A 23594-nucleotide genomic window follows, 5' to 3' on the forward strand; every position below is an offset into this window, starting at 1 on the left:
ATTCAGTGTCATTTTATATCATGCCCCATACCTTCTCAAATCAGCTTACAAATGATACTTGCCCTTCGTCTGGGGACAATCAACTGCTTTGACTCACCTAAAAGTATTACCTGTTCTTCTCCGATGGCTTTTTAGAGTTATGCTTTCTGATTAATAACTACTCCTGTTTCCATTTCAACCCAATGCCTTCAAGATTTCTCCTCACAGAGCAAACAGCAGGTGTGTCATTCTAGACCTTGAGGATAGGAAGGCAGGGCTGTGTTCTGTTGCTCCGTGCAGTTGCTAGGATGTGTAATGAGATGCGAATATGCTGGTCCCCACGCTTGCACACCAGCCTGAAATCTCGGCTCTGCTGTGTAGGAGCCAGGCTGCCGTGTTTGCACTCCATCTATATTTCTGGGACAGGAGAGCATATTGACACTTTGAAACGTAAAAAATTTCAAATAAAAAAATTTAATTGAATGTACACGTTATTGCCTATGAAAGACGGATGGGAGAGAAGAAAAGCAGCATGCTTTGGTGTAAGTCAGAAGGAAGTATTTGAGAGTCTCCAAATGGAGGGGGGAAAAGAGCCATCTCCAAACCCACCCCTCTGCCATGCAGGTGTGCTCGTAGCAGAACATGTATCCAAGATGACGGCTGAGAGTTGAAATGTGGACTCTGCGTTCTCCAGCAGTTGCTGTGTGGATTTCACCCAGTCCCTCAAGTCTCTGTTTTGCAGCCGGCGAACAAGACCTGTACCAGAGCCTGGCTCTGCTGCCGAGTACAGCTGACCGCCTTGCTCTGCAGCCTCCTAGACCTCATGGGATCACTAACCTCATGATGTTCACTATCATGGAGAAAGGGAAAGCAATGGATTCCTTGGGGAGACAGAGGTTCCCCAGCTTGTATCACAGAGGAATCTTATCCCACAGGGAGGGCACAGAATCACGGTTTGGGAAGATCATGACAAAAGTCTGGCATAACCTTCTGGACCCTCACATTCCACGAGACAATGAATCAAGACTCCCCCGCACCCCATGTGATCTGTCCAGGCCAAACTAACAGTTCAGAGTGTTCTGAACTGAACATATTCTGGAGTCAGAATAAGTGGTCTGAATCTTGGTTCTACCACTTTGGACCCGTGTATTCTTGGGAAAGTGACTAACCTCTCTGTGCCTCAGTTCCATCCTCTGTGAAATGGATAAGATCACAATACCTAATTCATAGTGGGAAGATGGAAGAGGAACAGGCCTGTCAGGTGCTTAGAATGCAGTCTGGGCCCTTGGCACAGGCTTACTAAGCGTTCTGCGGGCAGTGCTCTCACTGCACATTGTATTCTGCCTGTAGAAGAATGGTCTTTCTATCCGTCACCTGCACCTGCACCCAGCCAACCTCCCACTAGATTGTAGGTAGCTTGTGTGCAGGGACAACTTATTTTTTTTTTTTAAAGATTTTATTTATTTATGTGACAGAAAGACAGCCAGCGAGAGAGGGAACACAGCAGGGGGAGTGGGAGAGGAAGAAGCAGGCTCCCAGCGGAGGAGCCTGACGTGGGATTCGATCCCGGAACGCCGGGATCACGTCCTGAGCCGAAGGCAGACGCTTAACGACTGCGCTACCCAGGCGCCCCCAGGGACAACTTCTTACTGACCCCTCTGCCTGCCCTGCGGACGTAACATGGTGTTTTATACCTCAGGCATGACCAACACACTTACTAAAGGCCTACAATATGTCCTAGGCACAGGCAAGAGACTACAGCAAAGGACGGTCCGCTGGCAATGGAACCAAATCAACCTCCTCTGCGTTAGAAGGATTAGCTATCAGTACTATAATGACCATGGAGTATCATATAAATGTTATTTAGCTAAGGATAGCTTTGGACAAGCAGCATCCCCACCCCTGACCCACTCCAGGCAGACATAGGAATTATTTGGAAGAGGACTGGATGCCGTCCAGTCTTCACCTGAGACATGAGCTCTCCTTAGTGGGAACTAAAAAGAAGTACATGTCTCACTCGGTGAAACGTCAGTGTTGGCAGAAGGGCTGGCCTGGCTAAGCCAAGTGTCTCCTTGAATTGGCACGAGAACTGCCTGGCTATTGAAGCTGCTCACGAAAGGCTATGGGACCAATTCCCAGCCGCAGCAGAAGCTGCCCAAGGACACACTGAGGGACACCCTGGCTTTGCGACTTGCTGTCCCTCGGTCATAAGGAAGTGTGTACCCTGCTGATGAAGGCGGTGGAAGAGGCTCAGCAGTGAGTGTGATTCCGAAGAGAAAAATATGTTCTTCTTAAAGTAATTATTGGAGATGTTTAAATGATAGTATTTTTCTTTTGGTTCATGGAGATCATCCCATTCTGAAGAAGGGACTCCTCAGCTCTGTCCCTTCTCAGAGACTGATAAATGTTGAACGCAAACCATACTACTTTCATTTCTCAGGGATTTGGGTTGTTTAATCTTTGCAAGTCTCTTATTTTAGAAGTAAGGTCCCTTTTTCATGGGAAAGAGCTACCACTGAGAAGTACCTAAGATAGCGTTGAGATTGCAGAATCTGGTGGCCAGGGACGGACCTGGAACTTTGTGCCCACAGCCCCATGCACAAGACCTGGCACCTGTTTTGTGCTTGACAGATGGAGTCTGAATGAGCAAGTGAGTGACTATTACTTAGTAGCGTGTGGAGGTTACAGTATTGGGTGATCCTCTATATAGATAGTCATTCGAATGTGGGTTGTTGACCAGTTGTGGGGCTGGAAACACAACGTGGAGGCTGAAGGCCTGGGAGTGCCCTCTACAATATACATGTTGTACTGGGTAAGGGTAAAGGACAGGTGAAAGACAGGCAGTGCCTACCTCAGGGAGATAGTCTCTTTAGTTTCCCTTTTAACAACCATTCTGATTCCCCTCACTCTGTCCCCCAGCTCTGACCACCTCGGCCACACTCCTGTACTGTACAGTGACGGAAGCCAAATCCTGGCCTCCTAGCTCCTGTAGTAACCCTGCCTTACTGGCTAACATACCTTTTGAAAGCCACCTGGAACTACCAAAACTTAAGTGAGAAGACAATTGACAAGCCGGGCACATATTTACAACTTATTGCGGGGAGAGGATTAATTTCTGTAGTGTACAAAGAGTCACTACAAACTAGTAATAAAAAGCCCAAGACCTAATAAAAATGAGCAAGAGATATGACCTGATAGTATACACAAGACCAATATGGCTGGATACAAAGACGTTCTACCTTCCTTATAATATGAGAAATGCAAAATAAAATTACTGAAAAACCATGTTTCACCTCTAATATTGATGAGGATCACAAGGTATGAGAACTCACAGTACTAGTGAGGATGTGGGGAACTGGGCACTCTCAATCACTGATGAGAACGTAAATTGTTACCACCTTTCCCAAGGGTAATTTGAGAATATTTATCAAAATTACCAGTGTGCATAATTTTTGACCCAGCAATTCCACATCTGTGAATTTATCCAGCAGATATATTTCTATATTGGGAAATGAGGGACACACATAGTTAGTGACTAGTCTAATGTATAAAAGCAAGAGATTAGAAGCCACCTAAATATTGATCATCAGGGCATTAAATAAATTCTAAGATATCCATTGCTAGAACAGGCGTTTTTTTTTTGTTGTTGTTGTTGAGGGCCAGATAGTAAATATTTTAGGCTTAGCAGACATATGGCCTTCATTGCAACTATTCCACTCTGCTGGAGTATGCAAATGCAGCCATAGACAATATGTAAGTGAATGAGCAAAGCTGTGTTCCAATAAAACTTATTTGCAAAAACAGGCAGTGGGTGAGACTTGGCTTGTGGGCCCTAGTTTGCTGTCCAATATGGTATAGTATCATGCATCTAAAAAGCAGTATGTTCCGAATACTACTATTTGTATAAAGAGAGAGAGAATATATACATATTTCCTTGCATGTGCATAAAGTATCTCTGAAAGGACTCATAGTAAAAGGATAACATTGATCTGCAGAAAAGAACTGGGTGGCTGGGACATGGGTTGGATGTCATTTTCACTGTATATCGTTTTATGAATTTTGAATTTTGAAACAAGTGAAGGTATTATATATTAAAAATGCTTACATAAAATCCAAGTACATAAAAAATGAAATAGAAGTGAGCTGGGGCCCTTTTGCAAAGCTCTCCCTGTGACATACTATGAGGTGTAGAAAGGCTAGAGGACTCCCTTTCAGTGCTTGCAGCAAGCACACCAGAATAGACCGTGGCTGATTTCACTGAAGAAATATCAGGGATTATAGCCAACTCATCAACACACAGGGAGCCCTAGATTACAGATGCCTTTAGGGGTTCTGCTCTTTCTATTCTCCTTGAAAGGAACTCTCCCAGCAGGCTCTCGTGGTGGTACCGCATTGGGCCATCTTGTCATCTAGAGCCAGTGACCCCAGTTGACTAGCCGAAACTCATTCCAATCCAATTTCATATATTCTAGAAAATATTCACTCTTCTTTGTACAAGCAAGCAAAGAGAAGATGTTGACATGGCATTCTATATAAAATATTTGCCCTTTCAGGGTAAATTATTGTTTGTGAAAGTGGATGATATAGAGACATGTTACCTGAGGTTCCTAGTCTCCTCATGGTTAGATCGACACCTATGTTGTCCAATATGGTAGCCACTAGCCACACATAGCTATTTAAATAGAGATTAATAAACATTAAATAAAATTAAAGACTCAGTTTCTCAGTTGGATCAGGCACATTCCCAGTGCTCAATAGTGCATGCAGCCAGTGGCTCCCATGCTGGATAGCTGTGCAGACTATACAAAGTCTTATCGTCACAGAAATTGCTATTAGAGGGCACTGCTCTAGTCAGTGGCTAAAGTCTCTTCCAGCTCTAAGACTATCAATAACCAGAAACCTCACGATTCATCTCCATCTGTTCACCTGTCTTCATTCTCAACTATCTCCACAATCTGTCATTGGGGCTGTTTAAGGCATGATGGTTTCAGCTCCCATAAGGTTCCTGACCACGAATGCCTTGAACTGATCTGAGGCAAGTGCAGACCACTATCAGAAGAGATAGCATGGGCGCATTTGCTGTGGGGTTCCTGGCCCCTAGGGGCTATTGAAAGGAAGCTGAGTTCTCTCTTGTCAGCACCTCCTACCCTACCACACCAGCTGATGCTGGTAATTGAATAAGACTTTGGTTATTGTACACATCCTTCCACTGCAGTGAACAAGGGACAGAGATGAGGCTTCCAGGAGTGAGGGTATGGAGCCCTTCCCTGGGAGGAAGATCCCAGGGAGGAGGTTAAGAATGCAAAATGGAGCTTGTCTTGCCTGCTACAGAATGGAAATGTCTCAGCATAGGAATGCTAGGAAACAGGTGAATGATAGGGGCTCTCCCATATTCCTTTTAAGGGCCTGTGGGTTGCAGACTGGGGGATGTATTCCGTGGGTAGCCAGAAGGTCTGGAGGGTGGGATGGCATGCTGTCTGCAGTTCCCCAAGCATCCCCAATATCTAGAATTGGGTAACCACAACAAGCAGAAAAAAATGGCCCGGAAAACCCTCCAGAAATGCTCTGGACAAATGGATCCCCCCAAACATGGAGTTACACAACTTGAGAAGCTCCAAAAGCTCGACCACCAAAGTTCCCGACATCCCTGGCTGAGGTTGGAGAGAACCTAGCCCGAACCTCTTTATAAGCTTTTAATGACTTAAAAGTAAGAGGAGTTAGCCGATAACTTGGGAGGATGCTGATGGCATCCACCTCTATCCGTCAGGAACCTTTATCCCAGAACAGGTTGTTCTCACCACCCTTCCATTCCACTGCCAGATTCTACCCTTCTTTGCCTGGGAAAGCTTTCTCTGAAGTCTCTGAAAGGTCACTCTGCTAGCAGACTGCAGATGTCTAATGGGAATGGTGTTACTACCCCAGCTTCCTCGCCTTTCCCCTCTCTTGTATTCTATACTGTTTCCCAGAAACCCTTTGGATGCAGAGTCTGGTTTCCCACAGTGGGTGCTGGTTGGATAATGAGTTCTTTGTTGGTTCCCTTCTCTGCTTCTTCTCTACTGATATTTTGGTTTCCTCCCTCCCCCAACTTCCAGATAAACCATTTTCTCTTTAATATTTGTCTCAGACAGGGTCAGTTTCTGGGGAAACCTAAACAAAGACATAAATTAATCATGTCAATTAATTTTCAGCCTCCCCAGGCTGAAAGGTAATTAAATACATGTCTGTATGCTCTCTGCAAAAGGTTTGAAAGGAGTGTGTGCTAAGCCATTTCACATTTATGCTTTGCTGCCAAGAAACCGACAAGAGGTGTTCAGGATGGGCAAATGTCAGCCCCCAAGGGCATGACAGCAACTGACAAAACTATTTATTGGAGGACTTCTGGCTGTCAGTTCTGATCTCTGTTGATGATCAGAGGAATTCACTCATTCTGCAAATATTTTCTGAGCTCCGCCTCTCTGCAAGAGGCCCCGGCAGCATTAGCCAAAAGAAAACAAGTACTGTCTGTTTTCTCTGAGATGTAGCTTTAGATTACTCTATTAAAAAAACACTAATGAATCTGTTCAGAATTAATGCTTGAATTACTGTTAGGTTGGTGATGATTCTCAAGAGGGTGAAGGGTGAGTAATAATGGCCAGGATTTTTTCCCTTTTCCACTCTATGCAGGATTTCTTTCTGTTATTTACAACGCCCCTTCCCCTTTCCCCAAATAAATAATCACTGCAGTGTGAGGTATGCCTCAGGAGTGTTGGGACAGAAGCAAGTTTGCAAACTCCTGGGCCACAGAGATCTGGCTTTGGCAACAGAACGGAGGAGGAACGACTACCCAATGTAGAGAAAAGGTGCCTGGCCTGAGAGCCAGGAGGGCTGAAGGATGGTGCTGCCAGCCAGCTATGTGACCTCAGGACATCAGCTGCCCTCTTTGGATCTGTTTTTTCACCTCTGAAGTGAGGAAAGGGGATGAGATGGTGTCTAAGGTCATGAATTATGAATATTCATGAGTCTCCTAAAAAAGAAGCAATGGACTGAAATCAAATCTATGGCTTGGTTTCACTTTCCTTTTGTGTTGTTCCCCTTCTCACCTGGCTGGGGGTGGGAGACTGCATTTCGTGCAGCTACTAGACACTATGTGCCATAAAAAGAGTTTGCAGTGACCTGGCCCAAGGAATTAAGGTCAGAAAGAAAAGGGGCTGTTGAAAGGGGATGGGGGTGGGGTAGAGAAATGGGGAGTAAAGATGTTTTTGAGGCTAGAGAACACTGGGGGATCCAGAATTGGTGAAGACTCTGCTGGGAAAGTTCCTGTTGATACTGAGGGGACAGGGGATTGAGGGGGATGGGAGAACAGAAAAGGTTTTCCTTGGGGTTTTTTTGGGGTAGCTTTTATAAACTCTGGTGGCTCTCAAGCCTGGCTGTATATTAGAATCATCCAGAGAGTTTGAAAAAAAAATCACAGTCCCTCTCCTTCTTCTGATTTAATTGGTCTTAGATGGGGCCTGGGCAAGAGCATTCTTGACGATGCTCTGGAGTAATTCTGCTGGGCAGCTGGGATTGAGACCCACCAAACAGTAACCCAGAGCATAGTAACCCAGAGCCCTCTTGCCTTCTCGCAAAAAATAAGCTACCTTATTTTTCATGCTTTCTCTACACTTTCCTTCCTCTTCTGTTCTCATCTTGTGCCTCAGAATCATGGGTGGGAGATGGAGAAGGGAAGAAGAAACCCCATGCATTCTATGTACTGGTTAATTCCTTTATTATTTATGAGGTTTAATAAAAGATGTTCCCTCCATGAATATAACTCATACTGCTTAAGAAAAGCTTGAAAAAATATTATACTCAAAAACAAGAAAGAACAAACATCTCAACATGTCAAATAGGTCCCTCCCTCAAAGACAACCACTGCTAACACCAAAACATTTTAGTGTTTTCTTTCTAATTTTTTCTTTTTTTTTTTTTTAAAGATTTTATTTATTTTTTCGACAGAGATAGAGACAGCCAGGGAGAGAGGGAACACAAGCAGGGGGAGTGGGAGAGGAAGAAGCAGGCTCATAGCGGAAGAGCCTGATGTGGGGCTCGATCCCACAACGCCAGGATCACGCCCTGAGCCGAAGGCAGACGCTTAACCGCTGTGCCACCCAGGCACCCCTCTTTCTAATTTTTTCTTGATGCCTCATTTCTTTGTTTGAATGCTTTCTACTGTGTGTACCAGGGGTTGGCCAACTGCAGCCCACAGGCAAATCCAGCCTACCTCTTGTTTTTGTAAATAAAGTTTTATTGGAACACAGCCATGCTCACGTGTTACCTTTTGTCTTTCAAACTACTGGGGCAGAGTTGAATAGGTGTAACAGACTGTTAGGCCCAGGAAGCCTCATATTTACTTTTTGGTGCTTGACAAAGTTTGTTCGTTCCTGGTATATACCCTTCTGTACTCTCTTATTTCCCGCATTTGACCTTATTATATGAGCATTTCCCATGTTGTTATAAATGCTTCATAAATATTTCTAATAACTACCTGGTATTTCATTGCATGGAAAGGTTGTGGCTTAGCCTTACTCTTATTATTAAACATTTATGTGCTTTTCCCCCAATTTTTTCATTCTTATAATGAATGCTGCAGTGAATACATTTAGATATAAACTTTATCTGTATTTTCAATTACTTCTTTAGGACAGTATCAAGATTATTCAACTGGTACGTGGGGGCGTTTCAAGATTCTCAATACATATCATCAATTCCCTTACTCAGAGATGTCATACTAGTTTATACTCCTCAGTAATATAGGGGAGAACCTACTTCACCATGCACTTGTCCGCATTTTAATGGATTACTATTTTAAACATGTTACGCATTAAGACGGACACAAAATGTTATTATTTTAAATTGTCCTTCTCTTACGTCTAATGAGATTGAAACTGTTGCATTTTGTCTTTCCTATGTTGACTGCTTTTCACCTTTGCTTGGCCTCCTTCTGCACAGGGAGAAGGTCCTGCCTCACCTTGGCTTGGAGCAAGGCTCCTGCTTCTGCCCGGTTCTTTTCGACATCTTTCTCCCAGTGGATCCTGATGGTCTCAAGGATGTCGTCCAGACCAGTGCCAATGGGAACACCCATTTGTTCCAGTTCAGACCCTGCCAACTGTTTGTACAACACTTTCACATCCTGCAAATGACAATATACACTTCAGGTGAATTCCAGAGGACAAGGAAAGCAGACAGAATTTCAGCCAGCAGAATCCCAGGTCTGTGGGCACCCCTTGTGCTTCTCATTCTGCTCCTGCCAACCATGGGGCTTCACAGAGACTGCAAAGTCCCCAACCCTCTCGCCAGCACGTGTGCCACTGTCTTTTGCAAGAAGGAGGCGTTTCTAGGCTGGTGTTCATGAGCCCGGGGCCCACATAAATAACAAAATAACACAGAGTGAGCAACAAGAGCAAGATGAAATTTATGAATTCCATAAAGTCAGAGTAGGCTGGGAGAGATTAAGAGGTAACTAAAGGGTGAGTGAGTGGTGGAGAGTGGTGGCAAATGACTGAGCTAAGAGCAGGAGGAAGTGGATTTAGGGTTCCTGGTCAGCCTAAGGTCAGACAAAAGAAGGAACTTCCCAAGGTAATCAGAGTTAAGTGGGTTTTGACTTTTACAGGGGAAAGCACGTTCGATGTCCGCTCAGACAGTGACACGTGTGAGGTGGTTTAGAGTCGGTGCCGTTCCACAGGGAAATGGACCGAATCACGGTTGGAGGTCCACTGTCAATGAGCTGACCTAATTTCCTTAATGAGTGTGTGCAAACCACAGCCTGGGTCTACCTTCAGAGTTATTTTGTTTGTTCTATGCAGCGCTAAACAACAACAACAACAACCACCACCTAGAATACAGTGCCTTGAGGTAGGGGATACTCTCTCCAGCTCGACACAGGCTCCTTCACTCACCAGTGTGGACCCGCCTCCTCCTCCTTTTGTGTCCCAGCCTAGGCCCAAAGCCATCTGAATTTGAGACTCCCAGTGTCACCTCACCCACTACAAGGATTTGGAAGTATTTTACTCGCGTTTGGCCTGCAGCGCTGGGCAAGCGAGGTGGAGAGGCCGACAGGAGCTACCCTCACTGATGGGAAACTCCCCGGACAGGTGCGTGCCTCTGGCCCGCAGCCAAGGCAGCGTCGGCCTGGCCCCCATTTACCTCTTCATAGCTCCTTGACAGAAAGCCAAGTTCTTCTTTCAGGCTTTCTATTTGACTCTCCAGATCCATTTTTGTCAAATTAGCTTCATCAATGACTTTATACAGAGAGTTAATTTCCTCTTCCGCTGCCTTTCGAAATGGCTGCTCATTTTCATATCTGCAGATAGAGGAGCTTAATCAGCATAAGTGGTTAACCCAAAAGGGGAAATAAACAGATGACAAATGTTACCAACAGGCCAATTATGTGATAGACAAATGAATGCTAGAAGTCACCATTCCAACAGCTTTGAGGGCACTGTTAATGCAAGCGTTACATCTTGGTTTATTAAAATGAAGGCAATGGCAGCCAACTTCTGATAACCTAGCTTCACAAGCTGCCAGGCTCATGGGGCCCTGGAAGCATAGAACTCTAGGGAAAGCTTGTCCAGGAGATGAGATGCAGGTAGGGGGATGTGGCATGTCACCATTATTCTGATCTGTCATCCTTTCCCCCCGAGGATCCTTTAACAAACATTACAGCATTACGGAGAATCTGCTAAGCACCAGGCTAGTGATCCCAAAATGAAAAACATGGTTTCTGTCTCCAAAGAGCCCATGTGAAATTTTAAAACTGTGGCGGCAAATCCAAATGCTTTCAGGGGCCAAGTGGGAAATATAGATGAGGGACAAGGGCCGGGTCTGGGAAGCAGGGAGAGGTGGGGATTGAAGCCCACAGGACAGGTCATCCTTCACGCAAGGGGACCTGCTGCTCAGCTCCTCCCGTTACTGCTACGTGGGCAGGGGTGTGCCAGTTCTCTTCAAGAGAAATGGGAGACCTGGATTTTTATGTGAAATTTCCAGAGTTTTAAAAGCTTGCAGCCTATATAATAACACACACGCACACACATCAACACAAATCTGAAACTGCCCCCCTGAGTTCTTTCCATCTCTGGTTTGCACAGAACCTTCTTTCTATAAATCACCCAGCATCTTTGCCAATTTCTCCCAGTGTTACTCCTTTCCTTCTATGGTCTTTCACCCAGCTGTACCCCTCAGCCACATTTCATACCTTACCTTCATCCATCCATAGAACGGAGAAATCTCACATCACTCACTGAAGAAAGCATCTTATGGTTTTAGAGTTTTAAGGGAATTTAGGATTCAACTATTCAAACTCTTACCTGGTGACAATCCCTTGATAGCATTCTTTTTTTTTTTTTTGCATTCTTTTTTTTAAAAAAAAGATTTATTTATTTATTTGAGACAGAGGGTACTCGAGAGAGTGCAAGCGCAAGTGCAAGGGCAGGGGGAGGGGCGGAGAGAGAAGGAGAGGGAGAGACAATCTCCAGCAGACTCCCTGCGGAACATGGGAACTGACGTGGGGCTCGATCCCAGGATTCTGAGATCCTGACCTGAGCCAAAATCAAGAGTCAGTCCACTCATCCGACTGAGCCACCTAGGCATTTCTTGATAGCATTCTTGATCAGTGATCATGTAGCCTCTACTTGACTACTTGCAGTGACAGGGAACTCATCACCTACCACCGCCACCATTCCATTTTGGGACAGCTCTAATTATTGCAAAATTTCTTTCTTCAGGAGCTTGAGTCTTCATTCCTTAAGAGTCTGAGTTCCAATCTCTGGAGCACTCAAAGTCAGTCTGATCCTTCTGGCAGTTCTATAAATATTTAGATCTTGTCTCTTATATCATTCTCTTTTCCCATCATCCCATCCTCCAAGCCTTTTGTTCCTCCATTCTTCATATAAATTGGTTTCCATATCTCTCGTCATCAATGTCAGGGACTATGACCTTCCCATCTTTGTATTCTTAGCACCCACCTTCAGCCTTCAGATATACGTGTGGAATGGTTAGAAATGTTCTAATTGGTCCATGTCTTGCTCAAAATGTGATGGAGACTGGAATGCAAAACTCCAGATGTTGCCTGATCAGTTCAGAGTCCCCAGGGGACTGTCTGCTCCTTTGTTTAAACTCTCTAATTCTATTCATCAAGGGCCCGAGGGTTTGCTTTACGGGTTTTTTTTTGTTTGTTTGTGTGTTTGTTCATTTGATTTTGACCAGGTGTCCTATCAACTAGAGTTCCTGAGCATTTTTCCACAAGTCCAATCTTCTGCCATTTTGCCCTTTCATGGCAAGATAGCTTTCATGCACCTTACAGTTAAAAATAGTAAATGAAGGAAATAAAGACAGAGCCCTGTGGCATACCACTAGAGACTTTCCTCAGAGTTGGACCTGTAACTTTGAATCCCCTCCTGCCCCCGCCCGCTGAAGAGCTGGTTTTTCAAGCCATTTTTATGTACTCTATATGTAGGATTAGATTTTCCACCCAGATGTATTCTTCATGAAGGACTGTATTATTATTAACATTTAGTCCTTCCGGAATCAAGTCCTGCCCTTCCAGTGGAATGAAAATCCACCCATATCACTGGAATTGGTCCCTGCTGACCCAAGTTGGAAGAGTTCCCCTTGTGCCTCTGAAGTTCTATTTTGCTTATCTCTCCAGGGAGCCTGTTCCCTGCCAGGATGTGCTCCATTCAGCATTATGGGGGGTCTTAGGTGCCCTACAGACTGTTTTTTGGAAGTCCTCTAAACATTCTAAGCATTTGACATATCTCTCTGATATCCCCCAAAGCCGCTGTTAAGCTTTTGGCTTTCTCTTGCTATCCTTTTTTCCTTTCCCTTCCATTTCAAAGTCTTCAAATAGAATCTCTTTGCTTGTGACACCCAGAACTGCCTTTCTTGACCTGCAGACCCCTCTGGCCCAGCATCTTCAGTGGGATACCACAATTTCTGCTTGATTTCTCCATCATCCACTCAACTCAGCTCACTCAAAGCCAAACTCATTATCTTTCCCTGAATTTTAGACCAGCTTTCCTTCCACAATTTTCTATTTTAGTCAATAGAACAGCAAGTCTTCTAAATTACCCAAGTTCAAAGCCTGAAACTTATCTTTGCTTTCTATTTCCAGGCTGCATATGTCAAACCCTGCCAATGATTTATTGGACCCATCTCTGAAGTCTGCTCATGGCCACCATCCCAGGCAGACCCTGAGCTATAAAAGCCTCTGATTGCCTTCCCACAACTGACCTACAGTCTTGCCCCCAGAGGGACCATCCTTAACCACATTGGGTCACCATCTGCTCAGAGACCTAAGTGTCATCCTCTGGCCCCTTAGTAATCTGATCTTGCCTTCCTTTTCAACCTTGGGTCCTGGTGCAGACCCTACCCTGCCATGCGTCTAGCCTGTTTGCTCCCACTGCTTCTTGCTCATTTGCCCCACCTCTCCTCTCTATCAATACAAATCTCCCTTTAAAGGTGAAGTCAGGTCATGATGAGCCACTGCTCAGATCCCTTCTATGGGTCTCATCTCAAGTCATCTCTGAGAGATTTGGTATGGCTGACACGGTCCTCCGGGATTTGATCTCTCCCTGGTTTTTTAGCCTCATTGGTTGTCCCTCCTTCCTTCACTCCATATGCCCCAGTTATAATGAACTACATGGTGGCCACTAATGCACCATGCTTTCTCATGTCCTTCTGCCTTAGCACATACTGTCCCCTCTGCCGGGAAACTCATGCCTCCTTCCTTGGCCTGGTCAACTCCTACACAAATTTAGTGTCCAAATTAGGCGTCACCTCTTTTGTCAACCTTCCCTGGCAAGACTAAATGTCCCCATTTCACTTGTGCTCCTCTCAGTGATGGCACAACCACTGTGTGATGCCACTGTCTGTTCACTCCTCTGTCTTTGGTACTAAACTGTGAGCTCCTGGAGGTCTCATTCACTTCATTCCCAGTACTTGGCCAGGGGCCTGGCAGATATTCAAATATTTGTTGAATTCATTCATTTATTCACTAATTCAAAAACTATTTGTTGGGCATCAATCTTGTGTGCGGCACTGTTATAGATGCTCACAGTACAATGGGGAACCAAATAGACCAAGCCCCTGCTACTCTGTTGAATGGCTGGATGAAGGCATGAACACATGATGAATAAATGAATGAGTGAAAGAAATTTTGGTCAGATCCTACCTTAACTTCACACTTAATTAAATTCTATCTTAAATTTAGTAGAAATGGCTTCATGTCTATTGGCATCTATCTTTAGCTGTGCAGTAAGCCGTCGGCGGCTGGATGATGGCTTGATTTTTTTTGTGCTCCTGTGACCTTGGCGAACACAGTGTTGTCCAAGACACCAACCCCAGCTGATTGAGAGCCTCCTTGACTCCAGAGTGGCCACTAGTGGAGATCCTTTTAGCAGATGGAGAAGCTTGGTCTTAGAAAAAGGAAAGGACTCTGGGTCTGAGGAGATGGTAGAGATTTTCCTTTTCATCACAATACTCTTCTTATCCTGAGATAAGAATGGCAGTGGGATGGATCACTGTCTTTCCCCAAAGACTCCCAACTATATGCCTTTCCTCTTTGTCTACCAATTTAGGGAAATGTTCCCTAACTATCTATCCCACCACTCATCCAATTGCCCCACATCCAGAAAACCTTCCCCACAGAATATTCTCAAAATCACTGTGTTCATCAATGGGAGGTCTTTTTCATTTCATTTCTCCATTAGACCAGTGTTTCCCAAACCTCACTCGCCATCATGATTTCACCCTAAATGCGTCTCTCTCCTATCATTATTTACTTTACATTGTTCCTTAAACTCATCTTCTTAAAAAGTAAATGTTAAATCAGTATACTTGAAAAGCTCTTTATATTCAATAAATTTTAAATTGCTACTATAAATTGTAGTGCTATAGTGGAAAAACAGTTTCATGAGTCATAAATAGAGGGTAACTCTAAAAATACATAACTATTAAAAATAAAATGTTTATCCTTATACCACTTAAAATGGTCTTCATCAGTGTCATATACACCATATTTTAGGAAACACTATATTAGACTTCGAAGAGGTGTTTTTCAACGCTGGGGAGTTAAAAATACTGAGGCCTGGCCCCCACGCCCGGGGACTGTGGTTTAATTAGTCTGTGCAGCTTGAGCATTGACATTTTCAAGTGGCCAGGTAATTCTAACATGCAGCTGCAATGGAGAAGCGTTGCTCAAACCCAGCAGTCCTTCAAGCATGCTGCCAGGACCAGCAGGATCAGCATCCTGGGGAACTTGTGAGAAATCGAAGTTTGGGGCCCCACCCCAGGCTATTGAATCAAACACTCAGAGGGTGGGGCACAGCGATCTGTGTTTTCTGTAAGAGCTCCTGGTGGTCCTGAAGTGTGCCACAATTTGAGAACCCCTGCTCTGGACGGGGTGACACTGGGCAAAATCTCCAAGCCCTTGGGACCTGGTTTGTGTCTATAAGGAGGGTTTGAGCTGAACGATCTTTGCTTCGGATTCTCCCGGGACCTCTATGATCCCACTCCAGCCTTCTGTGCCACCGGCAGTGAATGCTGCAGACCCCAGAACAGCAGCACTCGACTTGCCCAGGAGTCTGGGCGAGCGGAAGGACTGTCCCCTCTGCAGCAGATGTTACCTCTCTTTAAAGTCGTCCGCACCCGCCTGGATATTCTCTGTCCGAAGCATGAGCCGGGCATTTTCCAGAACTGCCTCGCCCACCTAGAAAGATCACACACATCAGAGGAGACAAGGTCACTGGACTGTCTTCCCTCCCTTCCCACCATGACTCGCACCAGGCACAGAGGTTCTGGAACTTAGAGCACCTTTCTTACAGCAAATATTTTTAGAACTCAAGCGTCTCTCTCCAAAAAGGTGGGGAGGAGATAAACCATAAATCATAAAATCTGGATGTCTTTTAAGAGCCTTTAGAGTTGGATTTTTGGAGCTAAAATATTACCCAAAGGCAGACTTGTTCATAGCCTCTGTCATAATGCTGAGCTTTCAACTACCAGTGAAGTTTCTGGCTCCTTAAATGAAGATTCCCTGGTTTCACTTAGTGGCTCTTCACATTTTCTGGTCATGGATGCCCTTGAAAAGCTGATGAAATCTCTAGTACAGTGCTGCCCAATAGAACTTTCTGTGATGATGGAACTCTTCTATGTCCGCACCATCCATCACAGTGGCCACACATGGCTACTGAACACTCAAAATGTGGCAAGAATGACTGAGGAACTGAAAATTTAATTTTATTTAAATTTAATTTATCGTTATTTTTAATAGATTCTTTTTGGGGGGGAAGAGAGAGCACATGAACTGGCAGAAGGAGAGGGAGAGAGAATCTTAAGCAGGCTCCACGCTCAGCACAGAGCCTGACTAGCATGGTGTGGCCAACAGATCAGGAGATGACTGACATTGAAAAGATGTTATTCGGAATTCCTAGGGGGAAGGGCAGCCCCACTATGCAGGGCCAGAGGAGGAAGTACCAGGGTTGGTCTCAAAAGGATGAGGGGGAAGTGTAGGCAAAAGACTTTATTGTGGTTTTCATGGGAAGGAATGGGTGAAGCAGGGTAAGCAGTTGAGCAGGTTAAGGATTGGGTAGTTTGAAGAATTTCAGTGGTCTCTGGGCCTCTGGGGTGGTCTCTGGGCACCTGGGATGCTTAGGGCAGAGGAATACTGCTTCCTGGAGCGTAAGAGCCAGAAAGAGGAGGCAGGTGGGGATATGGGCTCAGGATCGGCTGGGTTTGCACAGCAAAAGCATGGCAAGTGGTTTACTATCTCAAAGATTCACTAGCTTTGTGGGGGCGGCCTCGCCCTAACAGTGAGACCCCAGATGCCAGAGCATCAAGAACACAGAAAAAACGAAAATAGAGTTAATATTGTTGAATATAGTTCGTCCAGAGGGTCATGGCTACCTGAGGCGCCCCTGAGGATTGGCCTTGGCTGCCCTGGCTGAGTCCTCTCTTCAGTCTTCTTCACACAGCAGCAGTCCCCACATTGGGGAGCTCCTTTTCCAGTCTTTGGATGCCACTTTGCCAATGCCATTTTTCAGATGACAAACTCAAAGCCAAAGGCAATCACCCTGCTCAATTTCTCACAATGATGCCCATGGCAAATGACTCACTCTAGTGCAGGACACCGAATCATAGCGGGTGTCTAGACTGTGGGCTGGAGCATGACTGCTGTAGAGATGAAGGTTTTACTGTCATTCTAGATGACGTGGCCATGGGAGGGCAGCTGTAGGCAGATGTGGGGCCTGGGGCTTATGCAATTTGGGAGACTGCCTTTAAGAAAAAGAAAAAAAAAAGTCTAATACAAAGGTGTGCACAAGAGTGAGGGACCCTGAAGCTTAAATTCTTAAAATTCTTCACCTTGATACAGCTTAATTTTGTCTATTGACGTGTTTCTGCTTTTTAAACATGGGACCCAGCGGGTGGGCTGGAAAAAGTAAAAACACTCTGAAGCATAGGTTGAATATACATATTTGGAGGCCTACAATTCTGGAAAAGCAGAGAGATGGCTGAAAATGCAATCACCCCAAATCCTGCCTTCCAGGAGAAGCACGGCCAGCATTTGGATGTATTGTACTTCGTTTCAGCCTTTGCTTTGCACTGCTACAATAGTAGCCAGTGTGTTAATTATTAACACTTCCCTGGTTGATTGCAAACTATGATGAAGAGGCAACAAGGAGCAAACCTCGAAGGAGTCTGGTAGGAAGTGCCAGCTGCTCAAAGATGGGCCGCAGTGAGGGGCCGGCTGCCCCATGTCCTTGCTCCTCCTTCTCACTTGGGCTTGAGGACAGGAGCGCTTTCTGGGATAAATTGGACACTGTCCAGCAGAGAGGGTAGTTCTGTCCAAAAGTCTGTCCTGGGAGGCTCGTGCAGTACTCAGCTCAGGGAAGCTGGAGTTCCTGCTCTAGCCGATGTTTAGTAACAACCAGGGGCTTATTTGAGCCTCAAGCCGAGGCTAATTATAGGCCCTGACTTGCCAAAGCTCAGTGGCTGGCGCTGCTTCCCCATCTTCACAGAAGGATCTTAAAATAACCCGCCAGCCCTCAAGTCAGCCGGAGAGCCCCTCGTGTTCTCCTGTAGGTAGCTCGGCTTAGCAGAGGGGGGTCCTCTCTGGTGGTAGGGGCGGCTCTGCCTCCTCCACTGTAGAAAGGGCCAGGGAGGTGGCAGGACGAGGGCTGGGACCTTGGCTGAGGTTTAGCACAGGCCCAGGACCGGGATGGTGGCCAAGGCCAAAAGCAAAGCATGGAGAGCCTGCCGTGGAGCAGGCTCTCTGTCTCCACCTGGAAGGCTTCATGAAATCCTCCCCAGGGCTGAGGACAGAACTGCAGAGGGGAGGGAATGTACTGACCACCTACAGATATGCCCAGCCCACATGCTGGGGCTGGCTTGTCCTGGCTTGCCAGGGCAGACTGGTAAAGATTTCAGGAGTTTTGGGAGCCAGTGGTTAAACACAGCCATCATGAAAGTTTTAATTATGTGAACTTACAATTACATAAATTGTATGAAAAACCCAGTTAATAAATACTCAAAACAAAGGTCATAAATACTTAACCACTTTACTCTGTTTGACTGTGATCCGGGCCCTTGAGGTTACTGACTTCTGTTGGGTCTGCGCAGTGGAAACGCTGCATAATGGTAGATGCTATGCGCAGCTCTTTCCAGGTCTGCACTCAGGAGGGATAGCATGCTGGGAGCTCGCTATCGGCCGTGGTGAGAGGATTTACACCAGGGGAATTGGCAAGCGCTATCAACCAGAGCCTTCTATTCACGGAAGTCTGCTTGTTAAACAGATAGTAGCTCAGTGACTGTGCCTCAAATGCTACAGAATACTTAATACTCATGACTTCACTACATGCTCATGATATCTAACCTTGACAGCAACACACCTAGTTTACAGACGAGGATGCCAAGGCTCATATGTAAATTGCCCCATATCACCAGGATGGAGAGTGGCAGAGCCAGAATGCCACGCCAGGTCACCGTGACTCCAAAGTGCGCATATTTTTGTCACCAGCTTTGGAAAATAAAAGGCTCATCAGAATCAAGAGAGAGAGACTCACTGGGGAGGATTGTTTTCTTTTCCTGTAACAGGACAGCCAGGACTCCTGGTTCCTCTTAGGGCTGCATCACAGAGATAAAGAGCTATCTCCCCCACTGGCATGAGGAAGCTCACCAAACCAAACCAAACCAAACCCCATCTCCCATGCTGATCTCCTGAGCTTTCACTGCTGAGCCCTGTAAGCTGAGTGGAGCTGAGCAGATTGTGGGCCCAACTCTGAAGGCCTGGAGAACTTCTGTGGCCAAGTGCTCTGCAGTCAGGCCTGCAGAAGAAATGTCATCTGCATTTAAAACTGCAGGACCTGCATATTAGCTACCTGGTCTTCTCAGATTTCTGGTTGAAGCGGATACAAATTAACTTCACCTCTCTGATCATTTTCTCCCTCCAGGAGCGAAGGCAGGACGAATACCAAATATGAATATGTATGGTCACTAGGCAGATGCTGTGAGTACAAGCATACTCGCTCATAACCCTGGACCCGCTCCTGCCCTCTTTTTTAGTAGGAAGAGAGCACGAACCAATGTCAGAGTTGCACTGCAGGGTGAATTTGAAGGGTGGGGAGCCGGTAGCTTGCGCATGGAGTGCTGGGAAAGCAAGCAGGGGACAACCTCCCTTCCTCCTCTCCTCTGCCCACACAGAGCTGACTGCTACCATCAGCACATGATTACTGTTTCCCCTGTGCAACATGACTTAACACCAGGTCTACTGTCTGTCATAGCAGCATCAGTGTGAATTGGTATGTGAGATTAGGTGGACTGGAGGGAACTGGACTCAGGATTTGTAAGTTTTGCTGGAGAAAATAAGATGCCTTCAAAGCATACAATTCAATGGAGGAGAAAGCAGGGCTGAGTACCGTGGGGAGGGGCAGCCAGAAGCCAAGGTAGGCACTGGCTTCGTCCCGAGAGGGATGCTACAGGCAGGGGTAAGGGTGGGTTCACTGCTGGCCGGTGTTAGCTCGAACTGCTCTTGGCTTGGTGTGCAGCTGCCTTAAGTTACGCCCCTGAAACTGTCTTGCTCTCGCCTCCACGTGGAGGATTCCTCAGGACACTTTACACCAGTTATTCTCGAAGTGTGGTCTCTGGAGTGGCAGCACCAGCACCACCTGAAGCCTGCGAGGAAGGCAAACTCTCAGACCCTACCTCAGATGTCTGAGCCTGAGTTTCTGGAGTGGGGCCCGACAGTCCGTGTTTGAAAAGCTTTCCAGGGGCTCGCAGCGTGTGCTTAGCTTGGAGAACCCCAGCTTTGCACTGACCTGCCTCCAGTCCTGCCCATGCCGCCTCCCAGGCTGCTCCTGGCATTCCTCCACGTCCTTGCCTGTGTCATTGTCTATACCTAGAACACCTCGTTTTACCACCTCACGCCCCTAGGCCTTGCCGCCTGAGAAACCCTACCCCACCTTAATGCTCATCTCAAACATGCCTTCCTCTGCAAAGCTTTTTTAATTTACTTACTCACTCATTCTTGCCTTCATTTCTTCAGCACATGTGCCGGGCTCTGTACTGGTTGTGGGGGAATCAGCAGCCACTGGAGGGGGTGCAGTTAGAAAGGTAGGCAAAGGCCAGATCCAGGGGCAGGGCCTTGGGGGAGCAAGGGAAGGGAGGCAGGATTTGCTGGGGAGCCCATGAAAGGCTTTGAGCCAGGCACAGGTGTGATCTGTGAGGTAGGTGTGTCCCCTGAGTCCTGAGGGAAAGGAAGATTGTTGGACGCAGGGGACTGTCCCAAAGACCCAGCTAGGAAGCTAGGAAGCTCTGCAAAAGTGCTCAGGAGACAATGGCAGCTTTGACTAGGGCAGTTATAGGGGCCACAAAGAGAAGCAGACAGGTTTAAGACTCATTTTGCTGATGGAACAGATGGGTTTTGGTGATGGCGCAGTTGCAGAAAGAAGGAAAGAAAAGAATTAAGGATGACTTCTAAGTTTTTAGCCCCAGCTCCTGGGTGCATGGTGCCTTTGCTGACTCTCTTCCTCCCTCCTTGGATCATTCCTGCATCGGAGTCTCACCCCGACCTATGTCCCACACTGAGTAGACAATGACCTCATTTACAAACCCAGCTTCTCCACTCATGGGTTTGGGCCAGTTACTTGGATAATTCTAAGATTCGGTCCCCTCATCCATAAAATGAGGATAATACTTCTCCGTACCTGCTAGGGAAGCTTCAAGGGTTAAAGGAGCCACTCCAGGTAAAGCACTCGGTCGGCTGCCTGGCACCGAGTAGGTATTCCATGCACGGCGGCCATTAACATCACTGCTATTTGCCTTAGAGCAGAGCACTTGGCCAATGATGGTCCAATGGACCTGATGGGTGTGTGCAGTCTGGCACCGTTCCTGCTCCTCTGCACAGGCAGTTGAATGAAGACTTCCATCTAGTGGCTTGGTTTTTTGTTTTTTTCTTTTGGTTTTTCCTGCCCATAGTCATTTGGTAAAAGCCCTGGTCACTGGTACTATGATGACGAGGATCATATCCCTTCCTACAGCTGTTTCCTTGCTATGGCTGTAATTATTAAAATAAATGATGCCGGTGGTGGCAGCCAAGGAATTTGACCCTTACTGTGTTTTTAAAGGCGAGGACAAGCAGCATTTTTAGAAGGGTTATCATTTGGGCCCAAGGGTACAATTAATGCTTTATTTGGAGTTAAAGATATTGGCATCCCAGTAGCTACAGCTGCAGGTGTGGGGAGGAGGTGGGCAAGACTGGGCCCTTGGGAACTTGACGGGGGCTGTGGCAGGGTATAAGAGTCCCTGGAAACCCTTTACACATTTATTTGTGGTTTTTTTGTTTGTTTATTTTGTTGTTTTTTTTTTTAAAGATTTTATTTATTTATTTGACACACAGAGAGAGACAGCCAGCGAGAGAGGGAACACAAGCAGGGGGAGTGGGAGAGGAAGAAGCAGGCTCCCAGCAGAGCAGGGAGCCCGACGCGGTGCTTGATCCCAGGACTCTGGGATCACGCCCTGAGCCGAAGGCAGACGCTTAACAACTGAGCCACCCAGGTGCCCCTACACATTTATTCGACTTCCAAGTTTAGGAGGAATGCTCAGCATGACTTGTTCTTGTAATAAATGAACAAGAAGTCATTATCTGTCCCTCATACCCCACTGAAACTGCATCTTCACCGTGACGGCGAGGACCGCCATGTCACCAAGCTGAACCGATGCTCCTCCGCGCTCATCTTGACCTGCCGGCTACACTTGTCATGGAAGACGGACTTTTCTCTCTTGGCCTCTATGACTCAGCTCTCTGCGGCTCTTCCTTCTACCTCACTGGCCATTCTTTCTCGGTCTCCCTCACTAGGTCTTTGTCCCTTATCTGATCCATATGCTAGCGTTTCTCAGGTTGGGTCATGGGACTTGTTCGTTTATCCCTAAGTGACCTGGGACAGTATCAGTTGAATTAATAAGCCCAGCATTAGTGCTGCCTCTCCATGGAGCACCAAGGCAGGGAAGACACGATTCCCCCTCTCAGGGAACACCCAGGTTCCTACCGGGCTCCAACCTGAGTTCACCTCCAGCACCTCCCTCTTCCTCATCTCCCAGGTCAGAGCACCATTGAGCCTCTGCACCGATGTGGCCCAGTTCATTCCTGCCGCACTGCCCAACCTTGGTTTGAGTCCCAGTCATCCCTCTGGTGATTTTGCCTGATTGTTGCTGCCGAGGGTTGGAGAGTGCAAAGCCCACGCACACCGAGTTAAGATTGCAGCCACAGGTGGAGTGAGGGAGCACGTCATAAAGTCCCGACGGAGAGGTTAGACTGTCTCCAGTACAGTCCGCTCCTGAGTGCAGTCAGAGCCACTGGGGATCCAGGGAGGATCAGGACCACCTGAGGGCTAAGGTTGGGTCTTACTCTGGGAGGCCAGGATGGTGGACATTTCTGGATCTGTACTGCAGCTAAATGACCTCATCGTTGAACTGTGCTCTGCCTGAAGAACGTCTTTGTAGAAGGGGTTAGATGATGAGCACGGAGTGAGGGGCCAGAGAAGGTGGGTGGTGTTATGAACCATTTGGGGCAATCAGGAACATCCCGGTTCCTACAGGTTGCCCTCTGTCTTGATGAGGACAAAACTTCTTAGGCCTCACCTTCCCCATAAACCTCTCTACCCCTCCAAGGACTAGTTCTGAGCTTACCTAGCATCCTGCCTCCAGCTCCCTGGGAAACAGGAGGGCCTGATTTGGACAGCAGCCACCAGTGCTGGGCACTAAAGAGTAGCAGCCACTGTATATTCCTACCTCCTTCTGAGTGTAGGTATCACAAGGGTTTCTTTGTCATGAGCCAGCCCTTCAAGGCCTAATTTTCTACAAACATCCTAACAAAATCTGAGTTTTCAGTGCTAGGCACATCAAGATACAGTGACCCTGGGAGGGTCTGTTTGGGCAACCTGCTGATTGATCGATCTCTCTCTTTCTTTCTTTTCTAGATTTAGAACGTTCCAACCCCCCATTCCCTTTTTTACTGCAATGACTTACTAAGATGCAAATTTGAGCTCACATTTATTCAAGAGTGTGCTCTTGAACAAACCCACATAATTTGGGCTTTATCTCTTCTTCAC

The 23594-nt window shown here is 46.5% G+C and overlaps 1 protein-coding gene and 1 long non-coding RNA gene across 3 annotated transcripts in view; one reads left to right on the plus strand and one right to left on the minus strand.

The window, feature by feature from the left end:
* The window catches only part of BFSP2 (beaded filament structural protein 2), a 62500-nt gene that overhangs the window by 14325 nt on the left and 24581 nt on the right, over positions 1-23594 (minus strand). For both annotated transcript variants that reach the window (XM_034661992.1, XM_011230838.3), the window contains exons 2-4: positions 15621-15703; positions 10144-10300; positions 8969-9130 (exon numbers count right to left, since the gene is read on the minus strand). In XM_034661992.1, the coding sequence (XP_034517883.1) occupies positions 8969-9130; positions 10144-10300; positions 15621-15703 (402 nt within the window). The remainder of the gene's footprint in view (positions 1-8968; positions 9131-10143; positions 10301-15620; positions 15704-23594) is intronic.
* On the plus strand, positions 7051-18518 carry LOC117802630. Its single transcript, XR_004626002.1, has 3 exons — positions 7051-7149; positions 8950-9209; positions 13109-18518. It is a non-coding gene; the product is annotated as an uncharacterized LOC117802630 (long non-coding RNA).

The sequence above is a fragment of the Ailuropoda melanoleuca genome, chromosome 6 (genome assembly GCF_002007445.2).
Source record: "Ailuropoda melanoleuca isolate Jingjing chromosome 6, ASM200744v2, whole genome shotgun sequence".
Taxonomy (NCBI): Eukaryota; Metazoa; Chordata; class Mammalia; order Carnivora; family Ursidae; genus Ailuropoda; species Ailuropoda melanoleuca.